The sequence below is a fragment of the Sinocyclocheilus grahami genome, unplaced genomic scaffold (assembly GCF_001515645.1).
Source record: "Sinocyclocheilus grahami isolate Dianchi unplaced genomic scaffold, SAMN03320097.WGS_v1.1 scaffold397.1, whole genome shotgun sequence".
NCBI lineage: Eukaryota > Metazoa > Chordata > Actinopteri > Cypriniformes > Cyprinidae > Sinocyclocheilus > Sinocyclocheilus grahami.
In genome coordinates this window covers 890,041-902,333 of record NW_015505576.1, presented here as the reverse complement: position 1 = coordinate 902,333, position 12,293 = coordinate 890,041, and the positions used below count along the sequence as shown (strand labels likewise).

The window sequence follows — 12,293 nt, the reverse complement described above, 5'->3', positions numbered from 1 at the left end:
TACTAAGATATAACCTGATATGCAAGATCAAAACACAATATTTCCTTTGTAAATGTAAAAAATAAAATCACACAGATAAGTCTGAAGGGAATCAACCACAGTCAGAGAGAGCAAAATACAAAGAAAATGATCATATATACAGTACATGCACATAAGAAACTACATATATGGAGTCAGAAGCCTAGTTTGGGTTATATATGTACTCAAGTGTCCAAAACGGGTAACGCCCTTACTCGCATAAACATATTTGAATATGCAAAAAAATGGTGCAGTAACTGTGATAACTGTGATACACTGAGTGACCCAGGTGGTGACAAAAAAAAACATGCATTCATTCATTCAGTTTTATTTTTTCATTTCCAATTTATTCATAAGGTTAATATCAGAAGCGTTGCTATACTTTTTACTGGGGAACGAGTGCAGTTAAAATACTGCTGTGACCGAGTAAAATATTAACGTACTGATAAATCATTGTCTGACATCGACCTGAGAGTTGTTTTACTTTATAATATTTCAGCTTTCATGTTGCTATCAGCTGTTTAAACTAAGATGCCAGATTCACAAACAAATCACTCTTTTGATCTAATCGGCCAACGGATTGCAAAAAGATTTGAATTTATTCGTGATTTAGCTTGATTCTTTCGGAGAGTTCACTCACACACTGAATCATTTGAAGAGTATTTTCCACGAGTAACTTGAGTAAATGTTATAAGACAGAAAACAAAAAGAGTGTTGGATGAGGTGATATTTACCAACGGTCCGTTGTAAGAGAACTTGCACATGACCTCCATCGTTTGTCAGCAACGAAGCCAATGTGTGTGTAGATTGTGAACGATTCTCTACTGCAAGGAGACAATTATACGGTGGCCAGAGAGCTCAACGCTCTGCAACTTCAGAAAACACATGCAAATAGAAAAAGCACCAGCAAATTAAGAAAACATTTTCATCAGTTTGACAGCACATGTGCTGCAAATACTCGCAACACAATCAAATACAAAAACACACTGCAAATGCTCAACACAAAGAAACGCGCTACAAACTCTCAACACAAACAAATAAAGAAGCGCGCTGCAAAAACAGAAATGCGGCGCAAATACTCACACACAAACGTAATTTTTTTATTTGTTTGTGTTGTGAGCATTTATGATGCGTTTCTGTTTTTGCAGCGCGTTTCTTTATTTGGTTGTGTTGTGAGTATTTGCAGCACGTTTCTTTATTTGGTTGTGTTGTGAGTATTTGCAGTGCGTTTCTGTTTTTGCAATGCATTTCTTTATTTGGAAGTGTTGTGAACATTTGCAGCGCATGTGTTGTCAAATTGATGGAGATGTTTTCTTAATTTGCAGGTGTTTTTTCTACTTTTTTTTTCATTTGCAGCCGTTGAGCTCTCTCGGCCACCATACAATTATGTCCCGATATCCATACTACTATTAGAATATAAGAACACTTAATGATGAGGGGCCTGTGCTCAAGTACTTATGAAAGCCTAGTTAATACTGTGTGAGCACAACACAAATTTGGCCTGATTATGGCTGGTTTGAATTCAGTAGGATTTGTATTATTATTAAAACATACATCGCCACTTTAAGTGCAGGGAGGCGGTGAGCTCTGGGACAGGAGTCAGGCAGGAGTGGATAGCAGAAAAACACATTCTCAGGGTAAATGTCAGTTTCATTTGAAGTCATTACTAAGATATAACCTGATATGCAAGATCAAAACACAATATTTCCTTTGTAAATGTAAAAAATAAAATCACACAGATAAGTCTGAAGGGAATCAACCACAGTCAGAGAGAGCAAAATACAAAGAAAATGATCATATATACAGTACATGCACATAAGAAACTACATATATGGAGTCAGAAGCCTAGTTTGGGTTATATATGTACTCAAGTGTCCAAAACGGGTAACGCCCTTACTCGCATAAACATATTTGAATATGCAAAAAAATGGTGCAGTAACTGTGATAACTGTGATACACTGAGTGACCCAGGTGGTGACAAAAAAAAACATGCATTCATTCATTCAGTTTTATTTTTTCATTTCCAATTTATTCATAAGGTTAATATCAGAAGCGTTGCTATACTTTTTACTGGGGAACGAGTGCAGTTAAAATACTGCTGTGACCGAGTAAAATATTAACGTACTGATAAATCATTGTCTGACATCGACCTGAGAGTTGTTTTACTTTATAATATTTCAGCTTTCATGTTGCTATCAGCTGTTTAAACTAAGATGCCAGATTCACAAACAAATCACTCTTTTGATCTAATCGGCCAACGGATTGCAAAAAGATTTGAATTTATTCGTGATTTAGCTTGATTCTTTCGGAGAGTTCACTCACACACTGAATCATTTGAAGAGTATTTTCCACGAGTAACTTGAGTAAATGTTATAAGACAGAAAACAAAAAGAGTGTTGGATGAGGTGATATTTACCAACGGTCCGTTGTAAGAGAACTTGCACATGACCTCCATCGTTTGTCAGCAACGAAGCCAATGTGTGTGTAGATTGTGAACGATTCTCTACTGCAAGGAGACAATTATACGGTGGCCAGAGAGCTCAACGCTCTGCAACTTCAGAAAACACATGCAAATAGAAAAAGCACCAGCAAATTAAGAAAACATTTTCATCAGTTTGACAGCACATGTGCTGCAAATACTCGCAACACAATCAAATACAAAAACACACTGCAAATGCTCAACACAAAGAAACGCGCTACAAACTCTCAACACAAACAAATAAAGAAGCGCGCTGCAAAAACAGAAATGCGGCGCAAATACTCACACACAAACGTAATTTTTTTATTTGTTTGTGTTGTGAGCATTTATGATGCGTTTCTGTTTTTGCAGCGCGTTTCTTTATTTGGTTGTGTTGTGAGTATTTGCAGCACGTTTCTTTATTTGGTTGTGTTGTGAGTATTTGCAGTGCGTTTCTGTTTTTGCAATGCATTTCTTTATTTGGAAGTGTTGTGAACATTTGCAGCGCATGTGTTGTCAAATTGATGGAGATGTTTTCTTAATTTGCAGGTGTTTTTTCTACTTTTTTTTTCATTTGCAGCCGTTGAGCTCTCTCGGCCACCATACAATTATGTCCCGATATCCATACTACTATTAGAATATAAGAACACTTAATGATGAGGGGCCTGTGCTCAAGTACTTATGAAAGCCTAGTTAATACTGTGTGAGCACAACACAAATTTGGCCTGATTATGGCTGGTTTGAATTCAGTAGGATTTGTATTATTCATGTTTTTGAACTGGACTGTGAATTTGCATATTAAACTTTAGAAACACATTGTAATCCTTTCTTAATGTTAATATGATGTATGCTGGTACACTTTTAATCTTTTTCTCCTTTTCTAATTTAATTCTGTAGAACTACATAATTTTCGTTGGTCGTAATAATGGTGATACCCAGTCACAGACACGTTGGAAAAAGTGCTTCAAGCGTCATTTCATTCAATGCGCTACTCTGCTTTAAATTCTGTTATTTGAACATATCATAACAGATATGTTCCAATGTTAACTGACTTCATCAAAGCATGTATAAGCTGTGTGTTGTTTAAAATATTAAACACGGGAGACACAAGTTCGAATCCCGCTCGAGCCTCAAATTCATTACATCACTTGCAACAAAACTAGAAGTTGTCCATAAAAATAGAAAATGTTTTTCCAAGTTTAATTAAGATTATTCAATTTTCCAGTTTATTAAATGCCTGTTAAAGGATTAGTTTCCTCAAAAATGAAAATTAGCCCATAAATTCTTAGTCAAAAAAATGTCCCGTCCAAATATTGTCCACAAGATGGAGACAAATGCACACTAAATAATACAAAATAAAAGCATATAGGGCCTGGTTTTGCAGACAGGGTTCAGATTAAGCCAGGAGAAGGCCTTAATTAAATTAGGACATTTAAATAACTTTCATAAATGTGATATACGCAAACCTGCACCCAAGGTTGATTGCAGGGCTGAAAATTATTACTTGTGTGCATCTTGAGACAAAACAATGGCACTGACATATTTTAATATATGTTAGTGCAAATTGCTTTAAGTTAGGACAGCTCGAACATGCATTTTAGTCTAACAGTTTTACAGTTTATCTGGATAAGAGCGGGGATTGTGACTGATTGTGACTGATTATGGACAGAATTCTGAAAAGGCAGAATGTTTTGATATCTTTTTTATATTAATAGTTGAGTAAAAACATGTCTTATACTTAGTTATGTAAACACAACATTAAGCATTAAATAACTTTAATGTTAAATCATTTTAAAAAACAATGACATATTAACTAAGAGCTCAAATAACTTTTACATGTCACATAAACACCAGTATTTGCAGTAAAAAAAGCATGTTATTTTTACACCCAAATATCAATATTTTAGTTTGGTCAATATTTCAATAATCCAGATGGTTAGTCTGTTTGTGGAAACCTTTAGAGAAAATGCATGCCAGGCCAAATAATTTCTAACATTAGCATTAACATGCTTATTTTTAATACATTTAAATTAATTCAAGTATCAAGGTGCTTGAGTCATTGCAGCCACATATATAAGTGGATATGAGAATTTTAAAGGCCTTCTGAAAGCGAGGATAGAACAAACCATAGATCAATGGATTACAAGTGGAGTTAAAGTATCCAAACCAAACCAAAGCATCAAAAACATCAACAGGAGTCACGAAATTGAGAAAAGGATCAACAGCAGTGGCGGTAAAAAAAGGCAGCCAGCAGAGATAAAAAACACCCATGACAATGGCCAGAGTTTTAGCTGCTTTTCCTTCTCTTTGAGCAGAGCCTTGGCTCTTCAACCCTCCAGTCACTCTTTCAGACATAACCTTTGCGTGTTTGCGCGCAACATAGAAGATAATCATATACAGAGAGCTCATGATCGTCCCGGGAAGAAAGAATGTGAGAAGTGAACAAATAAGACCCCATTGTTTGTTAAAAAACAAAACACAACTTCCCACACAGTAAACTTGCATGATGAACGACTCCAAGCCAATTTTGTTTATCCCTGAAAACACAATAGAAAAGCTGTACAGAAATGAAAAAAGCCACGTGAAGGTAGTAAATACAGTCACAATGTTGTTTGTGACCCTCATTTTGTACCTCAGAGGGTCACAAATGGCCCAGTACCTGTCGACAGATATTAAACTGAGATGTATTAAAGAAGAGATGCTGAAAGTCATGTCCAAACTAGAATGCACTTTACACACAAAATCTCCCAGATACCAGCAGCCTTCAACAGATCGCACCATGCTGTACGGCATGACCAAAGAGCCCAGGAGACAGTCACTGGCTGCCAAAGAGCGAACGATCAGATGAGTTGGAGACTGAAGCTGTTTGAAGTGAGAGATGGAGATGATGATCAGCAGGTTCCCAAAAACTGTTGTGAGAATCATCAACACCATTAAAACATACATCGCCACTTTAAGTGCAGGGAGGCGGTGAGCTCTGGGACAGGAGTCAGGCAGGAGTGGATAGCAGAAAAACACATTCTCAGGGTAAATGTCAGTTTCATTTGAAGTCATTACTAAGATATAACCTGATATGCGAGATCAAAACACAATATTTCCTTTGTAAATGTAAAAAATAAAATCACACAGATAAGTCTGAAGGGAATCAACCACAGTCAGAGAGAGCAAAATACAAAGAAAATTATCATATATACAGTACATGCACATAAGAAACTACATAAATGGAGTCAGAAGCCTAGTTTGGGTTATATATGTACTTGAGAGTCCAAAACGGGTAACGCCCCTTACTCACCATAAACATATTTGAATATGCAAAAAATGGTGCAGTAACTGTGGTAACTGTGATACACTGAGTGACCCCAGGTGGTGACAAAAAAAAACATGCATTCATTCATTCAGTTTTATTTTTTCATTTCCAATTTATTCATAAGGTTAATATCAGAAGCGTTGCTATACTTTTTACTGGGGAACGAGTGCAGTTAAAATACTGCTGTGACGTTTTGCAGCACGTTTCTTTATTTGGTTGTGTAGTGAGTATTTGCAGCGCGTTTCTGTTTTTGCAGCACGTTTCTTTATTTGGTTGTGTTGTGAGTATTTGCAGTGCGTTTCTGTTTTTGCAATGCATTTCTTTATTTGGAAGTGTTGTGAAAATTTGCAGCGCATGTGTTGTCAAATTGATGGAGATGTTTTCTTAATTTGCAGGTGTTTTTCTACTTGCATGGTTTTTTTCATTTGTAGGAGTGTTGAGCTCTCTCAGCCACCATACAATTATGTCCCGATATCCATACTACATTAGAATATAAGAACACTTAATGATGAGGGGCCTGTGCTCCAGTACTTATGAAAGCCTAGTTAATACTGTGTGAGCACAACACAAATTTGGCCTGATTATGGCTGGTTTGAATTCAGTAGGATTTGTATTATTCATGTTTTTGAACTGGACTGTGAATTTGCATATTAAACTTTAGAAACACATTGTAATCCTTTCTTAATGTTAATATGATGTATGCTGGTACACTTTTAATCTTTTTCTCCTTTTCTAATTTAATTCTGTAGAACTACATAATTTTCGTTGGTCGTAATAATGGTGATACCCAGTCACAGACACGTTGGAAAAAGTGCTTCAAGCGTCATTTCATTCAATGCGCTACTCTGCTTTAAATTCTGTTATTTGAACATATCATAACAGATATGTTCCAATGTTAACTGACTTCATCAAAGCATGTATAAGCTGTGTGTTGTTTAAAATATTAAACACGGGAGACACAAGTTTGAATCCCGCTCGAGCCTCAAATTCATTACATCACTTGCAACAAAACTAGAAGTTGTCCATAAAAATAGAAAATGTTTTTCCAAGTTTAATTAAGATTATTCAATTTTCCAGTTTATTAAATGCCTGTTAAAGGATTAGTTCCCTCAAAAATGAAAATTAGCCCATAAATTACTTACCCTCAAGTCATCCTATGTTTATATGACTTTCTTCTTTCAGACGAATCCTGTCGGAGTTATATAAAAAAATTTCTTTGATCTTTCAAGCTGTTTAATGCCACTCAGCAGGTGTTGCATACATCAGTCCAAGAGAAGGGAAATAAAAAGTGCCCATCCATATAAAAAAAGTGTCTCACACGACTCCGGGGGGTGAATAAAGGCCTCCTGTAGCGAATCGATGCGTTTTTGTAAGAAAAATATCCATATTCAAAATGTAATAATCACTTTAATGTAGCTTGCACTCACTGTTGTAAACGGAAGCAGCTCCGGGCGGATGACGTATGAGTTCAGCGCTGCGCATGCGCCGGTGAGTCTCATGAAAACCAATGTTTGTTAACAGGAGCAAAGGAAGCAAAGTTTCGTTATTTTAGCAAAGGAAAACCAGTCTCCTCTTGGCTTATATTGAAATTCTCTGACATTCTTCTTTACAAATCCTCGTTTTACTTCTAATAAGTGACCATTGTTTTGTTTTGATCTCTCCCCTGTGCTTCCGCGTGCGTCACTTCTGAGAGGCGCATGCGCAAAGCTGACTTCAAACGTCATCCGCCTGGAGCTGCTTCCGTTGACAACAGTGAGCACAAGCTACATTAAAGTGATTATTATGTTATGAATATGGATATGTTTCTTACAAAAACGCATCGATTCACTACAGGAGGCCTTTGTTCCCCCCCTGGAGCCGTGTGAGACACTTTTTTTTATGGATGGTCACTTTTTATTTAACTTCTTTTGGACTGATGCATGCAACACCCGCTGAGTGGCATTAAACAGCTTGAAATATCAAAGACAAATTTTTATATAACTCCGACTGGATTCGTCTGAAAGAAGAAAGTCATATACACCTAGGATGACTTGAGGATGAGTAGATTATGGGCTAATTTTCATTTTTGGGTGAACTAACCCTTTAAGGGACTAATGATGTCTTTGTGCACCATGATTTATCTTAACTATAAATACTGATATTCATAATAACATTTCAAAATAAGGCATTATGTGCATGTTGCATATGCACAATAATTATATATGGGTAAATGAAAAATAATACTGGGATTAACTTTAGATTTAGGCTACAATTTATATGAATGTATATATAAATCAGTCAGTAAAAGTGTAAATATTCTTTCATTGTGTATGGGAGTGTGAAGAGATCTTGAAATTCTGGAAGGGAGTGCAAAATTTGATAAGTAAAATAATTAATGTTACTATTCCCCTTGAAACTAATTTTTTTATATTAAATTTATATCCTAATTGAGAAGAAGAGAACATATTCTTGTTTATATGTGTGCTCTACAAGCTAAACGTCTCATAGCTCTTCACTGGAAAAAGGTAGAGGCACCAAGTATAGGGAGATGGTTAAAGGAGTTGGCAACAATGTCATTGGAGAAAATAACATATTATTAAGGGGAAATATAACGCTTTTGAGGATGCTTGGAAACCCTTTATGATTTTCTTGGAAGGAGAAAATAATGGAGATGTATTTGACGGGACATTTGAAGACATATAATAAAAGAAATGTTGAAGTTGTCTTGTACTAGGAGGCCTTAAACTTTACTTTATTTTGTATATGTTTGTGTGTGTATATATGCATAAACTAGAACTGTGAAATTGGGATGTGTATACGTGTACTGTGTATATATATACATATTTTTATTTACTTTTTCTGGTTGGTTGGTTGATTGTTTGTTTGTGAATGTATTTAAGTGTTTGTTATAAGTTTGTGTTAACATAGCATGTTAGTGTTGTTGGATTTTATGTAAATATAAAAGCAATAAATATAGCAACAAAAAAAAGTGTAACCTCTCAACTTAACTTATTAAAATTACATTGATAATAATTAGAAAGGGGATTTTAAAATGCTGTTTAACAGTTTTAAGCTAAGTCTCATGTCTCTGATGTCACTGTTGTGACCTATCAAGTGCCCCTATACAGTACTACTGTATATATATAGAGTACAATTAGATATCCAATTGTAATTTAATATTTTGCAGCAATTGATCATGTTTGATCTTCCATAAATGCCACTCAATCATACTGTACACATACACCAGTTATGATGCAATGTTTGTGTTATGCCAACAACAGTACCCAGGGGACTTATGATAATTTCTCACTTTTAATGACAGTGTGATTCTCAAAGGTGAGCAACTCTCACTGTTGAGTCATTCATCCAGGTTTATGAAACAGGGTTGCAGAGTGGTTTACTGTTACATCTCACATCAAATCAACCTACCTTACTTGAACATGGACACATGATACAGTATTGGTAGTCATTAATTTAATAGCATAATAGACTCTCTTTATATTTAATTATATGACAAAAAAAGGGTTAAAAAAATTGAATTACTTAAAATGTAAGAGATATTTGGTCATGAATAACAAACAACTATGCTTTTGTTCTGAAAAAGGAACATAAAGACATTATTTCCATATCTGGGAACAACATATATTTACATATATTTTAAAAACCATTGTTGAGATATTGGTACAAATTATTTAAATTTGCTTACATCTAAAGACTGAAGGCCCTATCAACATGTATATGATGGGCCAAAATAGATATTTTATTATGGTGTTCAAGAAAAATGTTAAATAAGCAAAATATTTCATCATGTTTGGACTAACGGGTGTTAAAATGCATTACAATAAAATCGTCTTTGTTATTAAATCTTAGAAATGCGTATTTATTAATGTATACATCATTTATATATACATGTTATTATAATAAAAGTAAGACAACATTAATTCTGGATGAAAAAATATTAAATATTGTCATTAAACCTTAACATGTGCAAAATATTTATTCATGCATAGACTAGGTATTTCATTAAAAGAAAATAGTGTGGTAAAGGTGATATCATTTTATATTCATTCAAATGTCAAGGTGTGTGACTCACTGATGCCACAGATATAAGTGGATATGAGAATCTTAAAGGCCTTCTGAAAGCGGGGATAGAAAAAGCCATAGATCAAGGGGTTACAAGTGGAGTTAAAATATCCAAACCAAACCAAAGCATCAAAAACATCAACAGGAGTCACAAAATTAAGGAAAGGGTCAATAGCAGTGGCAGTAAAAAAAGGAAGCCAGCAGAGATAAAAAACACCCATGACAATGGCCAGAGTTTTAGCTGCTTTCCTCTCTCTCTGTGAAGAAGTTTGGCAATTACCGCCTACAGTGGGGGCAACAGATACTTTCTCTGACAGGACTTTTGCATGTTTTTTCACAACATTGAAGATGCTCATGTATAGAGAGCTCATGATAGTTCCTGGAATCAGAAATACAAAAAGTGCACAAATTAAGCCCCATTCTTTGTTAAAAAACAAAACACAGCCACCAAAACAAGAAATCTGTAATATAAGTTCCTCCAAACCAACATTGTTTACCCCCGTAAACACAACAGAAAAGCTGTACACAAATGAAAACAGCCATGTGAAGGTAATAAATACAGTCACAGTGTTGTTTGTGACCCTCATTTTGTACCTCAGAGGGTCACAAATGGCCCAGTACCTGTCAATAGCAATTAAACTGAGATGCAATATGGAAGAGATGCTGAAAGTCATGTCCAAACTAGAATGCACTTTACACACAACATCTCCCAGATACCAGCAGCCTTCAACAGATCGCACCATGCTGTACGGCATGACCAAAGAGCCCAGAAGACAGTCACAAGCTGCCAGCGACTGAACGATCATGTGAGTTGGAGACTGAAGCTGTTTGAAGTGAGAGATGGAGATGATGACCAGCAGGTTCCCAAAAACTGTTGTGAGGATCATCAGTACCATGAAAACATACATCGCCACTTTAAGGACGGTAAGTCGATGAGCTCTGAGACAGGAGTCCGGCCGGAGTGGATAGCAGAGAAACACACTCTCAATGTCAGTTTCATTTGCAATCATCACGTCTGCTTTAAATAGTGACTGATATACAAGACTGAAACACAATGTTTGTTTTGTAAATGTAAAAAGCCACTCAAAAATTGACCAAATTGTGCCTAGAATTATTTCATAAATAATTACATGGTAAAGACAAATGTGCAAAGAAAGATTAATATAAATACAGTACATGCCCACTCAATATCATTTGTCAAATGGTCTCAGAGCAGCTCAGGCTTGTACATTTATACTCTGAGATTCAAGTTAACCCTCCTACATCTGTCAGTGGTACCCATAGTTACAAAAACAACATGAACACAGGAGATATAAAAATAAACCTAGAATGCAAGAAATTTACACTTTAAATAGTTGAAAAAATAAATAAATTAAAAAATGAGGTGGGAGGAAAATTTATATTTCAGTACTTGTAAAGGTAAAGTTGTAAGTTGTGTAGCGTCTGGACCAATCAGACACACCTTTTTTCATTTGATTTAACAAATCAATTATTCATTAGATTAACAAATCGTCACAGTCCCCTCACCCAATAAACTGGATGCCAGGATGTCTGCCACCAGGCCCCCCTGTTTACCATGGAGACCCTGACACCAGATACGTTTACGACCTCATGGAATGTGAGCAGAGAGACCCTCACTGCATTTTCCAGAGCAAGAGGCAAAATGCACAGTAGAAATTGACTTTTCTACTAATTAATTCATAGGAAAACCTTTCTTTGAATGAACAGTGTATCCTTCAGGTCATTGTGTATATTATTGTCATCGTGTATTTGGTTTTTGCGATTGTATACTGTTTTAGGCAGGCTTATGATCGAAACACTCACTCTAGTCAGCTTACATATATATATATATATAACCCTACCATGTTTAGGATCTATGAATTAGTATTCGGATTATCTAATTGAGAGTGTATATTGTATGTTTATACCTACGCAACATATGAGTGTTCTAAGAGTCTTTAGTAATTTTGATCCAAGTTACATGTGCAAATTACCATGCCCTCGAACAAAGGGTCGTAAAACCCTCCAGCAATTGCAACCTCCCGCTTGGAATTTCTTCCGTTCTCATTGGACAAGCCCACCTTGAGAGGCATGACTCTTCTCCGACCTTAAAGCCCCACACCAGGGACCCTCCCACAGTCGGTGGTTCTGTTAGGTTTCGTTAACCCGTTTTGTAATTCCTTAAACAAGTGCAAGAAGTTTACTGTTACATTAGAGAAGCACTCACAGACGTGCTTATTAAATGCAACAACTCTTGAAGGACTTTGTTAATAAAAATAACAATTGGTCCCTCGATATCTCTTTGCCACCGTGAAATCTTCTCAGTCCCTTAAAGTGTAGATACGGCTGGGAAGCAAGAAAACACACATTCAAATGTATTCTCAATACTTCAATTTATTCATAGATACAAAGATATTATATAGGCATATGTCTAGGGGAGTTTCACCC

General features: G+C 35.7%; 2 protein-coding genes across 2 annotated transcripts; both read right to left on the bottom strand.

Moving 5' to 3' along the window:
• Window positions 1-4,501: 4,501 nt before the first annotated feature.
• Window positions 4,502-5,530, bottom strand: LOC107550380 (trace amine-associated receptor 4-like). The gene has a single exon (XM_016231640.1). The coding sequence runs from the start codon at window positions 5,528-5,530 to the stop codon at window positions 4,502-4,504; it is 1,029 nt and encodes a 342-aa protein (XP_016087126.1).
• Window positions 5,531-9,826: 4,296 nt separating this feature from the next.
• LOC107550398 (trace amine-associated receptor 4-like) lies at window positions 9,827-10,882 on the bottom strand. Its single transcript, XM_016231656.1, has one exon. The coding sequence runs from the start codon at window positions 10,853-10,855 to the stop codon at window positions 9,827-9,829; it is 1,029 nt and encodes a 342-aa protein (XP_016087142.1). The 5' UTR covers window positions 10,856-10,882.
• Window positions 10,883-12,293: the final 1,411 nt, after the last annotated feature.